This window comes from Eretmochelys imbricata, chromosome 5 (genome assembly GCF_965152235.1).
Source record: "Eretmochelys imbricata isolate rEreImb1 chromosome 5, rEreImb1.hap1, whole genome shotgun sequence".
Taxonomy (NCBI): Eukaryota; Metazoa; Chordata; order Testudines; family Cheloniidae; genus Eretmochelys; species Eretmochelys imbricata.
The window spans coordinates 79,292,419-79,319,209 of NC_135576.1; the positions used below are offsets into that span (position 1 = coordinate 79,292,419).

Genomic DNA, 26,791 nt, shown 5'->3' on the forward strand with positions numbered 1-26,791 from the left:
AATCTGAAGGCCAAAGATTCATCATAATTTTAGAATTCTGAACTGAGATTTCCCGCATGGTCTTTGGATTTTCTTTTAGGCAGCAGCAGCCATTCCTGCCAAGTAGCAGTTACTACTAGATTCATTATTAATATGCCCTAAACTAAACCTTAAAAAAAAAAAAAAAAAAAAATCAGTAGTTAGTTGCTGCTAATTCTAAAATATTTGGGGCCTGTTCACCTCACCGCATGCAAAGCAGTAGAGAAGAGGACAACAAAAGGAAAAGTTCCTATTCTCTAATGTAGAGGTTCTCAAACTGTGGTCTGTGGATCAACAATGGTCCGCGAGCTCCATTCAGGTGGTCCACGGCCGCACACGAGAGAATGAAAGGCCACCCACCTAATTAGTGGGGCTGCTCAGGAGGGGCTCCACCAATTAGGTTCCTGGACCCTGGAGAAGACGCACATGTAAGGTGAGGTGGTGGCCTTGGGGGGAATAGGGGGTAGGTGGGAGGGGACAGTGGGGTGAGAAGAGGGGGTGGGGGGAATTTGGGATGTGCAAGGCTGCGGTAGCCAGAGAAAGAGGTGATTTTCTCCAGCTCCAGGGCTGCGGTTGCCGGGGAGAGATGGCCCTCCTTCCCAGCCTCAGATCTGTGGATGCTGTGGTGGGGGAGCGACCCCCCCTCCTTCCCAGCCCCAGCTCAGGGGCTGCCGCAGCAGAAGGGAGAGGGCACATCCACCGCATTAGAAAGGTAAGACTACTAATATTAAAATATAAGCTGTGTGCTTTTATTTGTAGAACAAAAAACGCTAATTATTATTAAGGGTTTTTTTATATAGTGCTTCTATCCAATGTGCTTTACAATAGTTAGCTAACGGTACAAACAACATTCAGAAAGATCATTGAGTTGTCCGCCGAGACCCTCAGCAATTTTCAAGTGGCCTGCGAAAAAAAAGTTTGAAAACCACTGTCTGTATGATCTACATATTAATTCATATTAGTGTAGACATACACCTCCAGCAATAAGGGGAACCAAATTTGTTTCTCCTTCCCCCATTGCATACTGTAACCCAATACTGCCAGCATAACATGCATTTCAGAAGACATTCCTAAAGGGAACCGAGATAATTGAAACATTTGCAAAAAATAATGTACAATAGTGGTGTTAGTAGGTAATTTTTAAATAAATTATTTAATCTCTAAAACGAGCTAGATGCATATGTTTTCATTCCTCACTTTGATGGTATTCATTAGTTTAAAAAAATACCCATGCACATTAAAAATATATTCTTGCTTTGCAGTCACTCCACCCTGATGGCCTGTTATAAACAGGAGTAGAACATGCAGTGAGTACTTTATAATGAAATGGTGTCAGTCATAAAAAAACTGCTGCTGAGTGATTTTGCTTTGGAATACTGACTGGCTTCAAGGAACTGCTGTGTTCATACCTCATTGATGGAGCAGGCTCAGTTTCATGCTCAAATAGCTCCAAGCCAATGTTTCTAATCTCAATCATCCTTCTTCCTCTTCCTATGCACCCTCACCACCCCCATATGTTTGTTTGAACAAGGAATAATTTTCTATGTACGTATAAGCAGAGCAGGGAGTCTTGCACTGCTGCAGTCTTGCAAGAAGCAGGTTTTTATGTAAGTATTGTCTGCAATTTGCTAGCTTTTCACATTCTGTGCCTTGGGTTATACTCATTTAGCTGTACTTAATCTTTTCACTGAGCTGTGAAAAGTGGCATTTGCTGGTTCCCTTTAAAGAAGCTGGCCTTTACTGCCCTTGCTAAATAAGACACCTTAGATATTCTTGGTCAGCTATTTCAAATACCGTCAGTAAAAACGGTGGCTATGCTCTGCTTAGCGTTACAGCTGGTCAGTCAATATGAATCACATGAATATGAATCAGTATGGATACACAACCTGCATATTAAACAATGTCATATGGATTTGTCTCTCTAATACAAATTGGCTGAAAGAGAATGAGAATGCTAATGAGAAGCAATATTTTGAAGTTAAATTTAATGTATTTGGCAATAACGTTGCTATGCACGTTTCTTAAATACTTTTCCCTTAAAGGTGACTAGTCAAGTTCACAAAAAAAAAAAAAAAAAAGCCACTGCACTTGTGTGGGGTTGGGTTTTTGGGGAGGTGTGGGAGCGAGGAGGGATTGGGTTTTTTATAGCACAAGAAGAAAGCATGAAAGGCTTTTTCCTTTTTTAGATTCTTTTCAAACATGTACAATGCTATAGAAACTAGACAAATAGCCTTGTGATGATATTACAAGACAGCAGACTGAAACCTGGGCAACCGAGAGGAGAAAGGAGTTTTAACTGGCTGCTTAAAATATATGTTGACTTTGTTTTTAACACTAATTTAATTTTAATGACTGAGTATTTTAGAAAAGAACATCTTTGTTAGAGACTCAACACCCATAATGAAATTATGAGAGGTCAAAATATACAGCTCTGGTACACAAAGAATGGCTCTTCCTGCTACTTCAGGGAAAACCCAACTTGACATTTCAGCCATTTCTATGGTTAAAAAACTCAAGCAGAAAAAAACTAATTTAGAAAGGGAATTTTAAAGAAAAATACACCACCACACATTTCAGGCTTCCTTTATAAACAACAAAGAAGCAAAAGAAAAAAGGGCACAAACACAATTTTTAAAAAATGGAAGTCATCTTTAACAAAGAAAGAAAGAAAGAAAAACAAACAAGGTAATTTAAGGAAAACCATGCCTTTTTATAACAACTCATCAAGTGGTTCAGCTTAGAAAACATTGTATTATGTTACTGAAACACCTTAAACTATGCTGTTAATTCAATTTAGACCCAGGATTTGCACTAATTTTTAGTCAATAACAAATACCAGCAGTGGGGGCAATGCTAACGACTGCATTAACCAGATGTCACACCACAGAAACTAATTTTGGCTTTATAAGTGGCCAGGATGGCTCTCAATTTTGGCATGCAAAGTTATATCATCACACACTAAGATGCCAATGGGCTCTACACTTAGCCGTGTTTCAAATCTCTGGCGTGGGAGCTAAATTGCGGGCCATATCAAAAGCGTGGCTAGAGTGTATGGCACCACCACTATTCTCTGCTTCCTAAAGCCCACAGGTGGTACCAGGAAACAACATAAATTATTTTGCTTCAACTTCCAAAGACAGCTGAGCAGGCTTCCGTGCAGCCCCCGAATATATGGGATGGCTTGAAGGCACCTTTATCTCATCCACCTACAACCCTGCAGTCCTGCTGCAAGTGCAGGAATTGAGTAGCTAAGTGTCATTCTTCGGCTATGTCTACACTACTGCGATAAGTCCACTTACGCTACACAACTTCAGCTATGAATAACATAGCTGGAGTCGACATACCTTAGCTTGAGTTACCATGGGGTCTACACCGTAGGGGGGTCGATGGGATAAACTCTCCCGTCTACTTACCTTACTCTTCTCCTTGGGGGTAGAGTACCGGGGTCAACTGGACAGCGATCCGCTGTCGATTTGGCAGGTCTTCACTAGACCTGCTAAATTGACCGCCGGTAGATCGATCTCAGACTGTCGATCCCAGCTGTAGTGTAGACCTGCCCTTCATGTTTTAAAACTGTTGTATTGCAAAAAAAAACATGACCCAAAGGCTCCAATGAAGACCAAGGGTTTATGCTTTAAAGTTATAGTTTGGTCCAATTTGTTATAACATACATTTCAGATCAAAATAATTTGGAGAAGTCTTAATAAAAGCACCATTTTAATTTGGAAACCAATAGTTGTGCGCTTAACTGTTAGTTTGTTTGGTCTGAAGTAATTACCTTTCTGCTTAAGACATAGCAATAAGACAACCTGGGTTTTAGACAGATGTGTTATATCCATGAAATATACAGGAACATAATTACTGGCCAGATTAGATCACAACAGTGGTCCACCTAGCCCACTATCCTGTCCCAAACAGTGGCTAGCACCAAATGCTTCAGAGTAAGGTAAAAAAAAAAAAATCCTGATGGAAATTCCTGTTATCGAATCATCTTTTAATATTGTGCGCATCACTGAGAAATGACTGCAGTTAAAGAGACACTGTTGACTTAATTGCCCTTCTGGTCTATTGTTCTTACACGGAACGCCTAAGATTCCTCTAACAAAGAGATCAGAGAAACCAAAACTTATTTTTCTTTATTTTTTGCATTTGATTACTTGGGCATATGACAGTACTTTCAGTACAGTGAGTTTCACTGTTCCACCACAGTCAAGTTTCCTCTGTATTTATGAGTTTTTCACATGTGAGTCTTGCACACAAAAAAGAAGAGAAAACAATTTTTTGGAAGTAGGAAAATGTGGTTGTTAAACCACAAAAATTGCTAAGGGGATTCAGCGGCAGGTAAACAACTTTTACATTATCTATATATATTTCAACGGAATAGATTTCAAATTGATTGTGTCCCTTTAAATACCTTTGCAAAACCAAAGCCATGTGGGAAGGGAATTCTCAGTCTCAGTTCTGTATAGTAACTACTATATTTACTATACAGTATATAGTAACTACTAAAATATACGATACAGTATATTTTCGAAACCGTACCTATACTCAAAAGAGTTGGATGGGGAAGTTGGAAAAGCCTTCTGTAATAGATTTGGGAATGCCTGTATGTGAATGAAGGTGTTTTGTTTTGTTTCGTTACGTGCTCTTCTGCAGAGTTATGGCAGAACTGGCTGCAGAATAAACAATGAGATATATTTAGCCCAATTCCCTATTCGCAGACCCCATTTCATCTCTAATAAGAACCAACATAATGAAATGAAAACAAACCTCAGATTCCTAGGGTTTAAATTTGAGAACAAATCTCAATTATAAAAAGAACATGCCAATGCTGACAACAGCACTCTTTTCAAAAATACAATTCATTTCTCCATTATTTATTCTATAATGACAAAAACAAATTGTACCCAAACTCCACAAAGAGGAAGACTGTCAATCCAGCAATGTGAGAACCTGAACACCACATGTTGACAGCTTGTTCTGCACACAAAGGCAGCAACGTGACTGATGGCTGTTTCCTGATTCATTTTCAGGCAAACAAGTAATCATCAGTATAAGTACTTCTCACAGCTAACAGCTGACTCCACTGCTAGATGCAGAACCAAAAGCAGGACATAACCCAGGGCAACTGACTGTGAGAAACAAAATAATAAAAACAACCTCTAAGCAGTTTAGAAAGTTGGTAAGTGGTTTTCCCTTTTTTCTAGGCGATTTTTATTTCCTCCAAGCAGTATGAGCCAAGAAGCCCACTGCCTTTTTGCACGCTTCAGAACCATTTTAACAGAAGTTAATTAAAACATTCAAGGTTAACCCTATTTCTCAATTTAAAAATACACACTCTTAACAGTTGTTTCCAAGAGAAAATGTCCAATATTAGATACAAATAAAACAAAGCCAAACCATACTGCTGTTTATCAGTGATTCTTAAAGTTCCTAAAATTGTAGTTTATAGTATTATAGTATCAAATATCCACATCATCTGCCAAGTTTCAGGTTGACTTACCTATAAATAATTCCTCATACCACTACTAGAAAGTAGCCCCACCAGTTCTCCTCTTTCCTTTTTCCTCCACAACAATTAAAAACATTCCAAGTCCCAGCCAAACAATGAGATTATGCAGATGAGAACAGTAAATGCCTACAGTACACATGTGTGCAAACTGAACACCCATGGACCATTTAAGAAATACCCATCGGATAACCATCATTTGGTAAAAATTATATTGGTGAAATCACAGACACATTTAGTTACAAAGCTCCATCATAAAATGTGACAGATTTCAATTGTCTGCTTCCCACATCCTAAAATTGAAACAATCAGAGGAAAAAATGGTCTTATGTATGAAATCTTCTGATCAAACTAACTGGATTGACTGGCCTGGGATAAATGAAAAATAGGGTAACAAAAATTCTCTTTGTATCAGCCACAATATTGCTTGAAATCCTATGTGTTTTTTTTTGCTTTGGACTGGCTACCCTAAAAACAAGACTAATAAAACCACAGCCTTCTTATGACCTAAAAAAAGAGAACAAATGCAGTAGAACGTGCAGAATGTGACATTTTGTGTAATGATCCTAAAAGGGAACCAGTTATTTCAAATACTAGCCATCCTCAAAACATGAATCCTCAAGTATACTTCCCCCTTGTCTAGAAAAGTACGATTAGACTTAGTAAAGAATGCCAAATAAAATATCAGTTCATCTCCTTTACCCACTGTAACTGTTCTCATTATAGCTGTAACCGCCACATCCTCTCTGTATTTGCATTCCCACAGCTAGCGTTTGAAAGCTCCTCAGCAAGCACATTTGGTTCATAGTTCCCATATGCAGAAGAATGTAGGGTGTGCAGACATCCTACAAGCACATGCTGATCATTAAGCAACTCGTTTTACCAAATGGCTAATTACATACAAAATTATTCAAATTTCTCATAATTTCTGACCTTTGTCCAAGTTCTTACATACTTTAGTCTGTTACAACTCTTTCGACTGTGCCTTGAAAAAAAAAACAGTGTAGGTTTTAATTTTTTGTAATAGGCTTTGAAGCGAATGGGAAAGAAGGAAACCCAAATTTCAACTGTGCATTATAAACAATGGACCAGATTCTGACCTCAGTTACCTTGGTGAAAATTCAGAATAACTTCATTGACTTCAATGGAGTTCCTCTAGATTTAAAGCAGTAGTGCAAAAGGTCAGGCTTTGACCTAATTAAAAGTCGAAATCAGAACTAGAAAAAATAGACACCTGATAATAAACCCAATGTTTAAATTAAATAAAAGGCACATGTGTACCCTGCATTCATAAAAGGATTATGACAAATTTCAGCAAACATCGATTCATGCGAGCTATAATATAGACCTTCTGTGAAAACGTGAAGTCTGAGCAAATTTGAAAACAGCTAAATACATGTGTGCACCTGTGCTCCAAATGTCAAAACTAAACTATAAAGGAAAGTTAATCATCTGTTCTACTGGTACACTGTTTTTGGAAAGGGTAAGAGAATAACCAAACATCCAGATATAGTAATCATATATTCCATTAAGTAGGGTCTGAATTTTTTCGTTTTTTTTTCCTAGAGGGAACCATACAAATTATCTTACTCTTTCCACACAATTTAGGCTCAAGCTACACTACCATTGTTGAGTTGCTAGTATTATCATTATTCTAGCAGTATCCACAACCTTTTAGGCACTATCCATAGACATGAAGATACAGCCTCTGCCCTGAAGGGTTTACATGTAAGAGCCTGATTCTGTACCTTCCTGCACTGCATGTAGTCATTTACACCTGCAACCCTGCCACATAATATCTGTTTACCCATAGTAAGATTCATAGGCATTCAAAAACTATTTCACAATTTCATTGCTTCCTCAATTGTTTTAGAAGAGCGTTTTATGCAGGATGGAGAGAGGTTAATGATATTTGGGCATTAATTTTTAATAAACAACAGGTAGAGCACTGAGAGAATGCAGATGGAATGTCATCCTTACAAGTGTGCTAGAACTTTATAAAATACCATATTTCTGGCCTCAGACCTTAAACAAGGAGGGCTTCTTAAAGTCAGTGGGGGTCAGAAGTTTAGATTCAGCAAGAATAACATTATTAAGAACTACTGCTCTTTCATGTCACCACAGTTAACACCCACACATTTCAACACTGGTTAATACAGACCCGTAATGGGAAGATTGCAGCTGCTAAGGACAGCCATCTCTGCTGGAATATTCTAAAACAGAATTTATACTGTGCTTTACAAACAATCTGCTTTATTAATCTGTTGTAGATATACGGAGAGAGAAAAATGGATGGATGAGAGCATACAAAAGTAGGTAAATCTGACTCTCTATATTGATTTTTCAGAGGACACTGTAAAGCACTTTGGTGAGGCCTTATATATCATTGCAAAGGACCAAATCCCATTGTGCTTATATCCCACGGATGTCAGGATATATTATCAACTGATGCACTTTTGTATTCTTTCATTATGTACTTTTATAAATAATCTGGTTTTCATTGCAGAGTTAAACACTACAAACTACAAACCACCTCAAAACAAACAGGAGACAATACTAACAATAGTATTTTTTAGTCGCTTTTAGACATAATTTGGGAAATACCTTATTACAGTTATTATTACATCAAAACTTGCAATGGTTTAAAGTACACACACAGTATTTCTATAATTAACAACAGGAAGCTCAAATTTTAATAATGAGCTTTTAGAAATCAAAATGGAAAAATCTGCATATATCGCAGCATAATCCTCTCTCTATTTATTTTATTCTAAATCACCAGCCAATCAGCATCTCATATTCCCCAAAGCTCTACAGCACTCCTATATGGCCAAGTGCCATCTAAGGATATTGGAGAAATCAGACTGGTTTAGCTAGCACTTCTGCAACCAAGGGAACATTCCTTTTAAAACCAAAATGTTTTCTCCTTCAAACATGTTTCAAACCAGCAAAATGCAAATAATTCATAACATAACATAGGAATAATTTTAATACAAGTCTTTAGAATAGCTTTTATTATATAAACATGCAGTATCGATCAAGGTGCCTGGGGCCAGAATTGCTGTTTTACAGTTTTCACCTGTATTACTCATAGGAGCACTCATAATATACATACCCCTCAAGAAAGACATATAATAAAACTCTATTTTGCTAATGATTTGTTAATATTACGTTTTACTGAATACCATGATAGGAAACGATTAACTACATCACTAAATGATCATTCAGGCTTATACAAAGGCAGTTAGCACAACACTTTAACAATAATGTTTTTAAGGAAATGAACAGTCTCACTGTGACAGACACCACAGGTGATGGGAGATGAATAGTCTTGTACCACCTCAGACAGGTAATACAGAGTGAGTCCCCTAATATACCTATCTCATATACAAGCCTAATGGGGAAAAAACAAACAAACAAACAAACAAACACACACACACAATTTACCTTCTTCGGTTTCATGCCACACAATCCCTTCCAAGTTCACACTGGTCCCAGGCTCACAGGGTCCAAGGCATTCCGGTTCTGTTACTACTCCAACCTCGCAAGTATTTACACCCACTGAACGAGTCCGTACCAAAAGCTGTTCAACTGGTGCAGCAATATTGGATGAAGATGAGGAAAAGTAGGAAGGTAGAATCTGAGGCGTGACACTGCTGGAAATTGGAGGTGGAGGCGCGGGCACTGTAAACAGGGGGTCAACCTGAAAACAACAGACAAACTTACTATAATGGTGCTGAAAGATGTTTTGTTTTGTTTTTTTAAATCAGTTTGCTTAGAATTGTATCAGCTTTAGAGTACATAGGTATTTAGTACATCATAGCGTGATTTCAGTCTTGCACTCTCCATTTTTTTTACATGGATCCCACATGCTGCATATGAAAAAATTATAGAAAAATCTGTCTTGCTAAACAAGACAAAACACTAAAGTTCTAAAAGAATATTCCCTGCAGCCTTAGATTACTAGCATGAAATAAAAAAAGAATTAAAACCACTGTTTTTCTTGCCTCTGGCAGAAGACTGATTTGTGGAAGGAAATTAGTTTTGCAAACTGGGAACAGCATTTTTCTTCCTTAAGAAAAACATTTATGAAGGCATAAAGGCATAGAAATGTCTTGTTTTTCTGTAGACCATACAGAAGTGATGTACATGGAACAACTCAAACACCCCTATGCCATGAAACATGATCTCTTGTCATTGAAGCTTTTAAAACACATTATTAGGCTCATCCAACTGATAACACTCCGACACAGTTCTGTCTACTATCTATGCACTTACAACGTCAGAGATTATGACTTCTTTAACAATCACAACTATCCAGCTAATTTATAGGGCTTATCAACACATAGATTTTAGAAGAATAAAATTAATTAGACAGTTACTCTATATGCTGATTTAAAAACACCACCACATTTTTGCAGTATGTTAATTATACCTGTGCAACAGGAGATTTTTCTGCACTGGGGCTTGATCCTGCAAGGTACTGAGCATTTTGGTCTAACCTAGCAAAGTCCCTAATCATGTGATGGGAATTTGTTTTAGTTTTCCACTCTGCATGCTCAGTCATATATTCACTCTTAAGCACTTCAGAAGCTCAGTACTTCACTGTGGACATAATGTTCTCTTCTTCACATAAAAATGGAAATAAAAAAATGAGGAAATGAGCTCCCAGTTAAACAGCTGAACCAGGCATCCTGTCAGCTTTGCATTTATGTTAGTTAAACAATCCTCTATACAATCGTACATTAAAAGGATAAACTAATGTTCATTTGGTCCATCTGAGCCAAGACTCAACCAAGAAACACTTCACACCCATCTGAATGTTAAAAGTTTCCTGCTTTCAAACCTGTAATAAAATTTCTTTAACTCTATGTTCTTTACTGTTCTGCATCCCTGATAATAATGCCCAAGAGAGAAGATATTTAGAAGTCACATTCCTATATGTTTTGATTTATGTTTCATGTAAATGCAGCTTAAAGCAGATCAAAGTTCACATTGATGGTTACTCTTTTAAAGCCAAGTTGACAAATGTACAAAGAGGGAGGGAGATTAGAGAGCACATGCTAATATCCATATTATTTATAGCCTAGAATTTTCATTATGAGAAAATCTAATCAAATATGAAATGACGAAAAACTTTTAAAAATTGTAATCTGTTCCCCTCTAACAACAAAGACTGCCAATTTCTCTTTTAAGCATCATTCATACAATTGAAAATTGACACTCTCCAGCTATGCACACAATTCTGAATATATGTAAGGACTGAAACTATTTCCTTAAAAATCACTTATTCTTTGTCTTAATTGTTCATAAACATATAGGAAGAAAATTATGATTGCAAGGGCACGAACAAGATGAAATGTAAAGATAACTGGCTGGATTCTCATCTCAGTTATACTGGGGTAAATCAAGTATCAGGGGTAGCCGTGTAAGTCTGTATCCACAAGAACAACAAGGAGTCCGGTGGCACCTTAAAGACTGGGGTAAGTGATGTAATTGAGATCAAATTCTTGTCCAACATACTTATCACATTAGGACTAATAACATTTCTGAGCTAAAAACATAGTGGACCAAACTTCCAAAAAGCAGAGTCTAAATTTTTATCCACAATTCTGCATGTATAAATTTTTTTGCATTGTAACTGCATTTCTCAACATGTGTTAGTTATGTATATGTAAAATGCATTTGCATGTACAAGCAGGATAAGTAATGGTCTGACCTACATGCACAAAAGCAATTTGCACACACTTTTTAAAAAAATATTATACGCTATTAATTTTTAAACTGTTACTGCAAGAAACTAAATTTTGTTTCATACAAGATAACACTACACATGGAGAAGAAAAAAAAAATCAAAGAATGCAAATATTACAGCAATTTGTAAAACTGAAGGCCTGATTCTCCATTTATTTACACCATGTTTACACCAGGGTGTGTCTACTGACTTCAGTGGTGTTATTATGGCATAAAAATGATGTGATACAGTACAGAATCAGAGCCTAGCATCCTTATGCTTATCTTTCTGCCATCAAACTTGCAGAGGTAGGCAATAATAAAAGCAAGAAAGCTTTGTACCATGGGCTGAAGCAGGCAGCTCAACTACCAGCTGACTCCCCAATAGATGATCATTGCAAGATTTCCCTGAACTAAAATATCTATGTATAAGCAGCATTCAAAAGACACTGATTCTGCGCTACATAGATCCTGACAGTACCTTGCCAGCAGATAATTCCCTGGTGGAGGGGAACTACTAGCTGAGGTAGAGCCCTTGGAACTGGCTCCTGCCATGGCTACCCTTGCCATCCGAGAGTAGCTCTGCATGGTGAATCTCCACTCCTGGTATAAGATGCCTTAGGGATCATATGCCATTGACATAAAAGTAGAGGAGCTCCTAAGATGCTCTACTTCACACTGGCACAGAATCAGGAAGTCATAACTGCACACACATAAGCCTCTACTTATTTCCCTCCTGTGCTGAGTGCAGCTCAGCTGCAGAGGAGAATTTGAGCCCTGTGCCTTTATAAAATTGAAAAATGCTAAATGAATTGCCGGGCTGATGGTTTGCAGCTGGGAAAATTCCTGTGTCATAGATGACATCATTCTTCCATAGGATGTACTCATCACAAAGAGAGGAGAAACACTAAATCTTTGCTTCTGCAGAACTAGAAAAAAAGGACATATTATAAATGGACAAAGACAATATGGCAGACTTTGTTTTTCCATTTCCAAAGTATTACAAACAATTGAATGGGGGAAAAGTGCATATTTGATAGTGTACCCCTTTAGCTATTGATATAAACAGTTTTATTCAGTTCTAGTTTCTCTCCACTTACTAATAAATATTTAGACTTTATTGTTAAAAATACAATACAGCCATAAGGAACCAGGAGGGGGGGAAAAGCTGCAAGGTGAATATTACAATAAAAGGAAAGATTGCTCTGTGGAATTAATATAAAACAAAAATCACTGGTAAATAGAAAGATTGTACTGTCCTTTTGAATTTGTGCTTGAGGTGAACATTTCCTCACTCATAATAAAAGTGGTGTGGAGCTTCAACAGTGCTCCAGTTTCCAATATTTTAAAATTATTTTAAAAGGTTGCTTGATAATCATAAAGCAATAGTTCTCAGTGATCAGTGTGGTGTCACAAGTGTTTTTTTTATGAATGCTCAAAAGGGCACTGATGTAATCTATTAGAGTTAAAAAGAGAGAGGCAGGAAGGCCGCCATCTCCAGTGGAAAAAAGGCACATAAGTTTAACATCTGGTGGTGGCAGTCTGTCAACCTGAAGAAAGTTAATGTCAAGAACAGACGCTCTGCCATTTCTCACTGTTATTTTTGCATGATTATTCCCAGGTGCTGGTACATACGGAGCAGTAGCCTTGCTATTTAACGCACAAGAGATTCCAAGGGGTGGGGGGAGTTGAAACACAGAAAGGTTATTTACACAGATCGTAGCTCTTAATGTACATAATCAAAGGGGTTAAAAAATGTACAGAAATAGTAAAGCAATATTTTCTACATTCACTGTATTTCAAGGGCTTTTGAGAGCTGATTAATAATGAAGGCTACAAAACTGGAGTGTTGTTTGTGGCCGCTTTCCATCGCGGAAAGTTTGATTGTATCAAGCAGTGGTGGTTCTCAGGACTAGAAAGCTGACTGCGAATGAAGAATGTCTGCCAATGAAGGGATAGTAAGTGCTACAGTGAGCACATCTCCAGCTGAAAATGACAAAAAGACATTTTGGTGGCTGCACTATGAATGCCTTGGTGACTGTATTTGGGTGGGAGAGTTTTAAGAGAGAAGAAATGTCATCTTAAGTGGAAACACATGTGAAGCTCTTAATGTATGCAGATTTCCTTCAATTTCTCATTGGTTTTATTTTAGATACTGAAATTAAGCTCTGTGCATGACAGCCAGTCTTTCTGATGCAGTCACTAATCTCCAGAAGTACAGTTTTGGAGCTTTAAAATTCTGCCTCTCCTACAGAGTGGATTCCATTGAAAAACACTGAATTTCTGTAAAAAAAGATAAGGCCTTCTGTCCTGTAGAAAGGAAGTATGTCTCCAAGGGCCTCACTACACCTGTGGAAACCCATGCTGATGAAAAAATAATCTGGACTGTACACAAGCCTATGGATCCTGGGGTTGTGGTGATCGAAAAGTGATTTAGAATTTTGTTCTAATGAAAATGTTCTGACCTTTTCAGAGACTGTAAATAGATTACTTTAAATTATTAAACATTATTACATATGTCTTTGCTGTTACCTGGATATTTAGTTTATTTATTTAAACATATTAAATATTTTTAAAAGGTATCTTGCTGAAACTCTAGATGTTCTTGACACAAATTGCAAAAACACAATAAATTATTAGCAGCTATACAATAGCCAACAAAACTTCGACGATAAGCTCTGGTTCAGCAAAGCACATACGCAGGTTCATACTATAAGTAATTAAATAGTCTCACTGAAGTCATGACAACTGTCTTGCTGAATTAGGGTCAACAGATCATGATTCTCCCCGCCCCTTTTGAAAAAGTCTGAGTGAACAGATGTCCCTCAGAGAACGCTCTGAAGATCAACAGAACTGAACTATTTCGGATCAAGGTAGAGAAGCAGGTTCCAAGCTGAAGGCCCTTTACGGAGAACACTCTGACACCAAACCTCCTCTTTTAAATCAAGACAAATCTAGCTTGAACACTTCCAGTGATAACTACAGCAGCATGGCTGGGGGAAAGAAACTTTTTTTTCCCAGGCAGGAAAGGTTCCAAGACATTTTCGGGTCATTTTATGGCATGCCTGAAAATGAAAGCATGACCCTTACCAAAACACACCCTCCATTTAAAAAAAAAAAAAAAAAAAAAGAAGGCCTGCAAGGAGGACTGCAATATACAAGAAAATGGCAACTATTAATACTGGCGGCAGCATTCACCTTTTTTTTTTTTTTTAATACAGATGTATTAGCTCACATTTAATGAAACCACCGCTTCTCAAGTAGGGCTGGGGGAGCTTGAATAATCTGTCCTTGAAGCAAGCTCTCCTTTTCTCCAAATGCCTTTCCAAGATTCCGAGGCCAAGCAAAGATTAACTTGGTTTTAAAGTATGCCTCTCCTTCGTCAATGGAGCACTGAAACAACAATGGCCCCAGAAGGCCTGATTCTAATCCCATTTACGGTGTGTATAAATAGCAGGAGCTATTCTGTTGAAATTAATGGAATTAAATAATGGGAAAACAAGTGTGAGAGGAGAAAAACTGACCAAGGATGTATAGATACAGATCTAAAAACCACTGCTCTCCCTACTAATTCTCCCACTTAATGAAACTGACCATATGAAATAATTCCTTCATCATCACCACAGAAGAATAATCTCAGGCTCATCTGAAAAATCTCAGTTTAATCTCAGTTCACATATCTCATATTTAAATAACTAACTATCAGCTTTGTAACTCTCAACAATCCACCCAACCTAACCAGTCTGACACAGTAGCTCAACAGACTCGGGTACCAAATAACCAAATGTAAAGTGCAGCTGCTTTTTAATCAATCATTTTGAAAGCTTTGGTCACTACTCAACTGCAGTGCTCTCTAAAGACAATGTAAAACAAACCAGTATTCTTCTCAACATTAATTGGGAAAAATGTCATGAAATATGTATGGGAAATATCAAGAAATCTTTTGTAAGCTACATATGTTGCTTAAAATCCTCAGTGCTGTACAAGTTTGATATTGTACAAAAAGGGTCAATTTCCCCTATCTTCAAGATTTACTGTAACAGTCCAACAGCTGGGTTATAGTTCCTCCCAACTGCCAAATACATACAATACACAGAAGTATTTTGATGATCACATATCCTCATATGCATATAAGGCTCTACCCATCTCTCAGATTTGAGATGAACACTTCAAAAGTTGTTCCAAAAAACTGGACTGAAAACATAGGAAACCAACTATGTTAATGATAATTCACAACACGAACTAAAACCTTTCAATACATTCTCATGCAGAAATGAACTTGAATAATAGATGCTAAACTACACAGATAGCACTTCAAGACCAGAAGAGAAGATCTTAAAAAAAGAAGATTAACAGGCAACGGTAAAAAAATCCTCTTTTTCCTTTGATCTTCTATACAAGTCCAGATGCTTGAACTTCCCAAAGCAGCTCACCCCTTTTTAGAATGGGACAGATTAGCATTTGACAGCTGCCTGCAATATTCTGCTGCCAAAGACTGCATCTGCAGAAGCCTGTTTGTCAACTCCAATGTTTGGCAGAGGCATGGGATGATGGCCAGATGGCCACCTTGCCAATTTCTAATAAAGATACTTCTCCTGTCCCAACCAAAGAAAATCCCATTGATTGGGATGAGTATCCCTTAAAAGTCTCTGTCACGACCTTTCTCCACAGTAACATAAGCTTTCCTGATCCACTTCAAAATGGTCACCTCAGGCTGCCTTCTCTAGTGCAAAATAAACAAACAAAAAGTCTCTGAAACTCCCTAAATCTAAGGGTAGGTCTTCACTACCAACGTTAAAGCGCTGCCGCGGCAGGACTTTAACATGTCTGTAGTTGCGGCACCAGCGCTGGGAGAGAGCTCTCCCAGCACTGTAAAAAAACCCACCCCCACGAGGGGAGTGGCTCCCAGCACCGGTGTACTGTCTACACAGGCACTTTACAGCGCTGAAACTTATATCGCTCGGGGGTGGGGTGGAGGGTTCACACCCCTGCGCAAGAAAGTTTCAGCGCTGTAAAGTGTCTGTGTAGACAAGGTCTCTGTAGATTCACACCACGCTCGGGACAGCAAGACAATGAGTCTACCTTTCTTTTTACAGTTTGGGTTTGGGCAGAATGTATATAAAATTAACTCCCGTTTCATATGGAAGTCTGATGATATCTTGAGTCTGAATTATGAAGAGTTCTAAGCCCAAGCTTGTCCCAGTGAAGGATCAGTTATGGTTCTTTGCCTGAAGGTGCCTGGAGTTCTGTAACCCTTCCAGATAAGCATTCCACAACAAGGAAAAGAAATGTACATAGATATTTTCCTCAGATGTCTGAAGGAGGAGCCTTCAGGATGCTGATCAAGTTCAAATGCCATTCAGGGAACAGGCAATGCACTACTAGATTCAGTTTATGAAAAGCCTTCAGAAAGCTGAATAAATCAGGGTCCCTGCCTATGGAAATGCTGCTGTCCAAGCACTGAAAGCTGCTACAGCCGATGATTGAACCTTGAAGCAGCTGGTACTTAACTCCATGTCCAGCCTAGCTTGTAGAAACTCCAGATCGCTGGCACTGACATGGAGTGAATACATCCTTACTCTATCACACCACCAAGATAAGGTTTACCAATCTCAGGTACATATGTGAAGTTAATAACTTCATTGCTTGCGCCATGATTGTAATAACCTTACCTGATAAGCTTGTCTTCTTCAGGTTTTCACTCTCAGTATCCAGGGTTTCAGAGCAAATCACCAGAGATCTTCAAGGCAAATAGGCCCTTGGCACACTAGTTCTCTTACTGGAAGTCAAATCCAGCTAGTCACTGACATGATTGCTGTATCCTGGGACAGAGGTCTCTTCAGCCAGTCTAGAGCCATTGAAGACGCTGTATGACTCAGTAATCTCTCATAGACTTATAGACTTTAAGGCCATAAGGAACCAATATGATCATCTAGGGATCTCCTGAATATTGCAGGCCACAGAACCTCACCCACACACTCCTATAATAGACCCCTAACTTCTGGCTGAGTTACTGAAGTCCTCAAATCGTGATTTAAAAAGACTTCAAGTTACAGAAAAGCCACAATTTACAATAGTTTATTTAAACCTGCAGTGACCCGTGCCAATGCCACAGAGGAAGGCAATCCCCTCTACCTTGGGTCTCTGCCAATCTGATCTAGGGGAAAATTCCTTCCCAACTCCAAATATGGCAATCAGTTAGACCCTGAGCATATGGGCAAGACCCACCTGCCAGACACCTGGGAAAGAATTCTCTGTAGTCACTCAGAGCCCTTCGCATCTAGTATCCCGTCAGCAGCTGATGGAGATATTTTCTGCTAGCAGTAGCAGATTGCCTACAATGGCATATAGCCAGTCTCATCATACCATCCCTCTGCAGGATCTGTAAGTGAGGCTGAACCTCATGGGAGAGCTAAAGAATCTATTTTATCTGCTCTGGCCTCCTTAGAATTCACTAAATACTTCTGTACTTTTTTGTTCTTTCTGGTCATCATTAGGTCAACTTGTGGTCTGCACCCCACTTTTTTCCACATTCAGTCAAGCACTGTTATTTAGCTCCCAGTCTCCTCAACTCAGATATATCATCAATTCAGGTGCATCGTGCTGAGTCAGTCCATCGTGTTATTTTTATTTCCTGTAATGTGGACTGCCAAAACGAGGGTCTATATCTTTGGACATTTCATGACACCATGTGCTCCCCCGATGTGTGCCACAAACTTGGCATTGTCTGATTAGATCCTTACAGATGAGACTTTCAATATGTTCTGAAAATGCAATGTCTTTTTGTCTGGTGTATTTATGGATCACTTACTTTCTTTCCATGCCCATTGGCAGCGTCCTAATTACTTATAAATGCTAGATATTATTATTGTCATTATGCAAATTATGACACACACTCATAACCACTACATGACCAAATAAAGTACAACAAAAAATGTCCTCTCTGTTTTCTTTCGCAATCTGGTAGTTCTAATCCTGAAAAGGTATTTATATGATTAGTATTCAACTATCAACTTGAATAACCATAGTTGAAAACACATAGCTAACAAAATACTCTTTTTTTCCCCTAATATAGTTTGCAGTATTTAAGGAATCTTAAATTATCCTAATGAACAAATTCTGCTTTCAGTTACACTGGTGTAAATCCACAGTAACTCCACTGATGTGCAACAGAAAGCAGAATTTGGCCGAGGGTGTTTGTTTTAATTGGTAGGGAGGAAGTTAGCTTTTCAAGAGATTTTTAAGGGGCATAAAAACCTTTTGAAAATAATCCAAGTGCAGTGAAGATTTTGAACTGGAAAATAATCCATGTGAGAAAGAAACTGCTAATAACCATTCCTCTCCAAGATGTTTATTTTCTCCCTCTTTTAAAATGGAATTTTGTGCTATGAAAAGTGCCAGACCAATAGCCCTAACCCACAAAGATAGATACACACAGCATAGGAGCTAGCAGTGAAAGCTTTCCCCACATTTACCTATCAGTGTGCCTCAACTCTGAGCTAGCAGACCTTTAAAAGTGTGGGGGGGGGGTGGGAGGAGGGGAGGGAACAGGACCTGAGATTCTTTCCCCTATTAATTCTTTTTCTCTCTGATGTAAATACTAATACGGCTGTCAATTAATGCCAAGTGTAATTAATTATAGTTTATATGAAGACCATCTGTCCACTAGTAACTAAGATCATCAGATAATTTGTTTATAGGCCACTGAACAGATATCTGATCACCAGAGCTTTTCCTCACTGTGCTGAATTCAAAGCAGTGGCCTTGGCATTGGAACCTATTAACTCAGTGGTTCTCAACCTGCAGCCCAGTCAGCAAATAGCTGCGGCCCAATCATGTGACCGCCTCATGGCCATACGGGCAGTATATATATTGTGTGGACGTGGCTCACATAACACACAGAGAGCTGCGTATGTGGCCCACAATGGTAATTAGGTTGAGACCCACTGCATTAACCCATGCCACCCAATCTCTTTCTCAAGCATGTTCCACATTTCTAATGTTTTGCTTTTTCACTGATACTGTCAAGTTGCTTATACAACCCCATCCCTATAAAATCTAAGCATCCAAATAGTTCTGGAGTTTATGCTTGCAACATTCCTGTTAGGGCATTATTATCTCCATTTTACAGATGCAGAACTGAGACACAGCAAGCCCGTGGTAGAGCCAGGAATTTAACCCAGCTCTCCTGAAGCTCAATCCAGTAATTTAACCACTCAAAACCACACCTTCCTCCTTTCTTGCATTACTTCATGGATTATTTTTATCAAACAACAGTGTGATAAAAACTGATGGAACTGTAACACCCATCTTCCCCACATAAGAAAACAAAAAAGAAGTCCTATTTTGGGTAATTAATTACTGTATGTTGTAAATTTCTTGTACAATACGCCATCATTCCACGCATCTTTTATTTCCTTCTCTCCCTTTTTCTATTTAGATCACTCTGTGATTAATCCATTACAAGAACAACAACAAAAACACTTATTTACACTTGGAAGAAATTCAAATACTTTGCCCAAGTGAAATGAAAAATAAACATAATCTTAACTGTCATAAAATCACGAAATGCCTCTGGCAGTTCTATCAAAGTATGTAGACCTCCAGACCCTTTGAAGAAATGAAACTGCAGTTTATCAAGTGTGATTTATAAGCAACACTGATTTAGCTAGGAGATAACACTGCTTTCTAATCATTAGTAGTCAAACAACAGCCATGTGAACACATCAATTATGGGCCACTGCCAAAAGCCCTTGAGATCCTGGAGATTAACAGCCAATCCTCTGTTTTACAAGCTCACATCAAAAAGAATATTAATAAGAGGAGGGGCAATGTGAAAGCTTGTCAGAGTAATTCAGCCACTGAAACAAGGCTTTTTTTTTCTTTTTTGCTCTGCCTTGAACAGGTCCATGAAAGAAGCTGGCATAAGCTATAAAACATGGAGCTGCCAATTTCTCAGAAAATGTTTTGCCATTAACATATGAGAAGTTGTAAATGCCCACAAAACTCTGTTTGGTGTATAATGGCTACAACTTCTGAGTCTCTATCTTTAAGGCATCAGTTATACAAGAGCAATCATCATTCAAATATTTGCAAATTAACATCCATACACAGGAGCACTCACTGGCTTTTCCCTTCCCTCAAAATCAGAGATATTTGTAATCATAAAAAGAAAAGGAGTACTTGTGGCACCTTAGAGACTAAGCCACAAGTACTCCTCTTCTTTTTGCGAATACAGACTAACACGGCTGCTACTCTGTAATCTGTAATCATAAACAAATTAGCCAGTCTCCAAGACATCCGTCTAATACACCTGACAAGTGAATTAAAATAACTACAAGTGCTAATAAATAGTCATCTCCATATTCATTTTTTTTCTTCAAACGAAACTAAACGAAAACATTTGCCTACTTGTGGAAAAATCCCATGATTGTTCCTTTCTTACTGAATTTTCTCTTATCCAGGGGTGGCTGAGGAAGCCCAACTAGACGTTTATTCTCATTATCATGTAAGGGATATCTTGGAGACAAGAATACACCTCCAAAAGGGAGAAGTAATGCAATATTTATTCTTTCACAAAAATGTAAACATTCTCTGTGAGACAAGTTTCAACGGCACATTACTGGCACTTAAATAAAATAATAGCAACAATAATACTGTAATAGGCACACTCTTACAACTTGATCCACTTAAGTCAGTCGGACCTTATCTAGATTAGGATAAAGGGTGTTGTTTTAAATAAAATGTGTTAGCTAAACCTTAAGGTTCACTTCAACCAGCTAATCCATTTTAGGTTTTGTCTTCACTATGAAAATAGGTGTGTTCTTAACTCAAGCTAGCTAGATTTACACTAGTTAGCGGGTCAATTAAAACTCAACCTGCTAACTCATGTGTAAAACTACAAACTGGCTTTATACTAGAAGTTTAACCCAATTTAATTAATCTGAGTTAAATAAATCTTATTTGCGTTTTTTTCGCAGTGAGGACAAGACCTCAAAATACAATTTGCCCACTAAGATTACATTAAGATTTTATAGTCTGTTAGTTAAAATGTGCTAACCAACTTTTTTGGTTATTTAATACCTGTTAGCCTGGTCTAGACAATGCCTGGGAATATTTCCGTGGGCACTGGATTGGGCTCTAGTGCTAAGAGTTCTCTTACAATCCCTTCCAAAAGTCATCAAGACCCCTCCAAAAAGTAAAGGACCCCTCCAAAAAATACTACACTTTTACTTCAGAAAGTTTATTATTTCCTTTGTTTTCTATAAAAGCCACCCATTTTAATATTTAGCTGTTTATTTTAAAGAGAATATCTTTAATTAAGTCAGTTATATTTAGAGTGGCATGTCCGCTTGTGTTACTTCTGCTCTGATAAAAATCAGAAGTGGTTCAAGCATCATGCACCTGCTCATTACAAAAATGCCTTCTCATAGTGGTCAGAAATATTTTTTTAAAAAACGTACGCTTGTTTCAAACTTGTAATTTAACAACAATCTGCCTCAAGGGATAAAGTCACCGGAAATCTGAAAATAATTCTTAATAAATGGGGGAAAAAACCCTTAATATTGAACCAATAAAGTTTCCTATACAGCTGGTGTGGCTATGTAACTGTCATCATTACATCATATTAGGATCCATGACACTTACATTATACTGTATTAGATCTGATTTTACCAATTAACAAGCAAAATTGGGTCAAGGATACAATAGCCAAACTATAGAATGCCTGCTGGTTTTCTCCAAATCTCCGTAAATTCACCTCTGTTTAGCAGATACTCTGCTATAACCAAAACAAGTTACACGTTAAGAGCCAGATAATAGCTGGCCCTTGCATGGATTTGGGAGGGTACAAGAAGCTTTCCCTCCCTCATATGGTGAGCTCAGTACAGCCACAGTTACAATCCCTGCGATCACCTAAGCCAGTACCAGCTGGGGTGCAGGGCTGGTATTACTTTGGATGCAAAAGGGATGGGAAGATGGTATTGCCTCATAACTCCCTCTCCTGAGCAGGAGAGCTGAGTGGCTGCAGAGGGAAGTACATGCCATGTATTTCTAAGGGGTAGCACAGGGCCCATGCCACTCCTGAGCAACAGGGAGAGTTCCTGACCTCAAGCTGGGCAATGCAGCTTCACACCACCCCGAACACAGGGTAATGATGACCCTAAAACAAACTGATTGAACTGATAAACTGTTAATACTACCCACAACTCTGTCACTCATTGTGTCCAAGGTGGTTTCAAGAACAGGATACATTCATCTGCCATCTGGTTTTTGTTTAGTTGCTTGGGACAAGAAAACCAACTTCTTTACTTTCTCTAACGATAACTGTTTTCCAGTGTGAATGAACTAATCCAAATGAAGAAAAAAATACTGAATATTTAAAAATTGATCTCAGTGGGTGTATTCATATGAATTAGTTTTGCAGGATTGCGTTCTCAATGTCTAGCAAATCAGAAATAGAATATTTATCTATTTTTACGATAATGTTAAAATTAGGGAGGAGATTTTCAATAGTGACCAATGTTTTTCGGTTCTTCAATTTTTGTGTGCCCAGCCTTCTGATATTTAGAAAGTGTTGAGCACTCACTGTCTCGTGTCTCAAGATGGGCAACCAAAAGTTGAAGTCCCTTAAATCACTAACCACTCCTGAAAAACTTGCCCTAAGAACATGAAAAATGAATTTAGGGCCTAGTCCTTTGGAGTCAATGGAAAGCCTCTCACGGCTGACTTAGAACAACCCTCCCTCAGCTCTCGTCCCCTAGCGCCCCTCCTCTACTTACGCTACATTGATGACATCTTCATCACATGGACCCAAGGGAAGGAGACCCTTGAAGAATTCCACATGGATTTCAACAATTTCCACCCCACCATCAACCTCAGCCTGGACCAGTCCACGCAAGAGATCCACTTCCTGGACTCTACAGTGCAAATAAGTGATGGTCACATAACCAACCCTATACCGGAAACCTACTACTGACCGCTATACTTACCTACATGCCTCCAGCTTCCATACAGGACACATCACATGATCCATTATCTACAGCCAAGCCCTAAGATACAACTGAATTTGCTCCAATCCCTCAGACAGAGACAAACACCTATAAGAACTTTATCAAGCATTCTTAAAACCACAATACCCACCTGGGGAAGTGAGGAAACAGATTGACAGAGAGAGACAGGTACCCAGAAATCACCTACTACAGGACAGGCCCCACAAGGAAAATAACAGAACACCACTGGCTATCATGTATAGCCCCCAGCTAAAACCTTTCCAGCACATCATCAACGATCTACAACTGATCCTGGAAAACGATCCCTCACTCTCCCAGACCTTGGGAGACAGGCCAATCTTCGCTTACAGACAGCCCCCAACCTGAAGTAAATACTCACCAGCAACTACACATCACACCACACACTAACCTAGGAACTGACCCCTGTAGCAAACCTCGTTGCCTACTCTGTCCCCATATCTACTCTAGTGATACCATCGGAGGACCCAACCACATCAGCCACACCATCAGAGGATCATTCACCTGCACATCTACTAATGTTATATATGCCAGCAATGCCACTCTGTCATGTACATTGGCCAAACCGGACAGTCCCTACTGTAAAAGAATAAATGAACACAAATCGGACATCAGGAATGGGAACATACAAAAGCCAGTGAGAGAACAGTTCAATCTTCTTGGACATTCTATAACAGATTTGAAAGTAGCTATACTTGAACAAAAAAACTTCAGAAACAGACTTCAAAGAGAAACAGCAGAACTAAAATTCATTTGCAAATTTAACACCATTAATTTGGGCTTGAAATGGGGACCGGGAGTGGCTGGCTCATTACAAAAGCAGCTTTGTCTCTCCTGGAATTGACACTTCCTCATCTATTGTTGGGAGTGGACTACATCCACCCTGATTGAATTGGCCCCGTCAACACTGGTTCTCCACTTGTGAGGTAACTCCCTTCTCTTCAAGTGTCAGTATATTTATGTCTGCATCTGTAATTTTCACTCCATGCATCTGAAGAAGTGGGGGTTTTACCCACGAAAGCTTATGCTCAAATAAATCTGTTAGTCTTTAAAGTGCCACCAGACTCCTTGTTGTTTTTGTGGATACAGACTAACATGGCTACCCCCTGATAATTGATTTCAGTAGGCTTTGGATCAAGCCCTTTTATGCTCCACCAAATCCATTCTTTAACAAGTTTAGGCTCTCATACCAACCAATAAAAATGAAGTCTTTATCAAAGTAACTAGGGATGGAAAAGGACTAAAATCAGTCATTTCAATCAATTCTTCATAGGGTGTGTGTATGTATATATAACTCTTTTAGAGGTAAATACATTTTATGTATAATGAAGAATCAAATGTATGTAAAAATTCCCTGTACTGTAAATCTGAAGTGCATTTGAAATCAAATGTAAATCACAATGAGAAGCTAATGAAATTATATGGTTCCAAGATACAGAGACCATGATGTGCATAGTTTCAGAATCCTTGTCTCCGACAATCCCAGTTACTCCTTTTCAAATTCTCTATTAGCAAGTAGCTGATACGTAGGTTTTCAGCACCAAGTGTGCCAGGCATTTAACACTTATTTGATTTAAGACAGTGTTAATGCCTTTGCCAATCACACTTTTTTATAGTTCTACAAAATACTGTGCTGTAAGAATTAAACTGCTGTTTATTATACCTCTGCTGCCTTATACTTTCCTACTTATTGCATGAACTCTTAAATTAGTTAAAGCAAATACTGTACTACAATAAAGCATAAACAAATGTACATTGGGTCTGACAGCACTTCTGAAGATGTAAGGCAGAAAGTATTTTATTTCATAAACAGCTGTGCTGTTTTCAGATAATAAAAAGAATGATACATTTATTATTCTATTTGGGGAAGGGGGAGTAATTAGGTATAAAACCTGGATACTGTCAAGCTTAAAATTAAACAGCCTTGCTTGTATTATTATTAGCATCTTAGATTATTTAAACTGGAAGAATTTTTAAGAGGGTGGATAAAAATCAAATTTTTTTTAAATAAAAAAAATTTTTTTTTAATTTAAATTGGATTTTTTGGATAAAATGCTTTTTGAGGAAAAAACTATTTAAAGATAGTTTTAATTAAGATACTTTATAGCTCAAAGATATCTCATCATGGAATAGGGATTATAAATTCTAATTCTATAGTATGTGACAATATATTCCTGTAATGTTTAAAAAAAAGTTTTGTAAATGAGTTCCAACAGTTCATGGATTAGGGACCCAATCTTATGGGGCTTCTGTATAGATTATTTAGGTTAATCTTTCTATCTACCCAATGGGACAGTGTTCAGTCTAGAAGATACCATCAGAGATGCTTAGTTTTGCAGTTCTCAAACGGTGGATTTGTGTTTCCAGTGATAACATGCTTGTTAACAGCAACAATGTTTTTAAATAAAATAAAAAGAAAGAAAGAAAGAAAGAAAGAAAGAAAGAAAGAAAGAACAGACCTCAACCCTATTGTCCCTCTGCAAATTTGTCTACATAGAGTCAATCCCTTACCTCGCTCTAAAAGTGTACAGTTTCAAAAGTTCAATGAATAGAAGATTGTTGGGGGTGGAATAGATCTGGACAAAGAGAAGAAATCTGGAGATAAATGTGAGAAGGGAGGGACAGGTAGTAGAAACAGAAGTGAAACTGTTGAGCAGCATATTCCAAAAGTCTTGAGGTCTTTGTGAGTATAGCCTTCATTGATTTGAGATCTACCATACCATTCTCTTACTAGAACGGAAAACCTATAATGGCAGCAGCCTGTAAAAGAGACCCAGTTTGGGAATATTTTAACGAAGTTCCTCTACCTGTGGGTAAGACAGGCATGTGTGCAAAATGTAAACAGTGCAACAAAGAAATGCAAGGCCTGGTTGCCTGAATAAAACAACATCAGGAGAAGTGTTCCTTCTCAGGAAGAAGCTGTGCTGAAGATGATGAAAGGAACATGTCTGAACATGCAAGATCTTCAGGTTGGTAAACTTTTTTATTTCATACCTCTTTCTTAAGGACTGCTTGTCTTCCTTCTGGACTATTATTTAATTTTCATGTTTGAGCAAAAAATATAGTTGTTACTCTATGGTACTATTATTTTTGATGCACTTGTGATAAAAAATAAATAACTGAAATAGGCAGATCTTCCTTTTACAATTTCACCTTTAAAGTACTACTGAGTGTCAGTGAATGCAGTGACAAATACTAAATGAGCAGTATGGTAATAATAATTAATTAACTGCATTGACTTATTTTGTTTAGGAGAATCCATCCTCAACATACAGGATTCTAAAGACTATCCACCTTCAAGATCACCGTCATTTTCTATAGTTTCAGAGTTATCTGCCAATGATAGTGTTTCAGTCACATAATGTATGTCACATAGCCACAGTATATCACCTATAGCAAAAAGAAAAAAAAAAATCTCCATCATCCAGAAAGAGCCATAGATAAGTTTGTGCCAAGAACGAATAGATTATAAAAATTGGTAATTGATGAAAAAATTGCCTCG

At 38.1% G+C, this 26,791-nt stretch overlaps 1 protein-coding gene across 1 annotated transcript in view; it reads right to left on the minus strand.

Annotated features, from left to right (window-relative positions):
• Positions 1-26,791, minus strand: part of ZNF608 (zinc finger protein 608) — a 100,040-nt gene that overhangs the window by 45,925 nt on the left and 27,324 nt on the right. Inside the window, exon 2 of the mRNA XM_077816360.1 lies at positions 8,975-9,230. Coding sequence (XP_077672486.1) covers positions 8,975-9,230 — 256 coding nt within the window. The remainder of the gene's footprint in view (positions 1-8,974; positions 9,231-26,791) is intronic.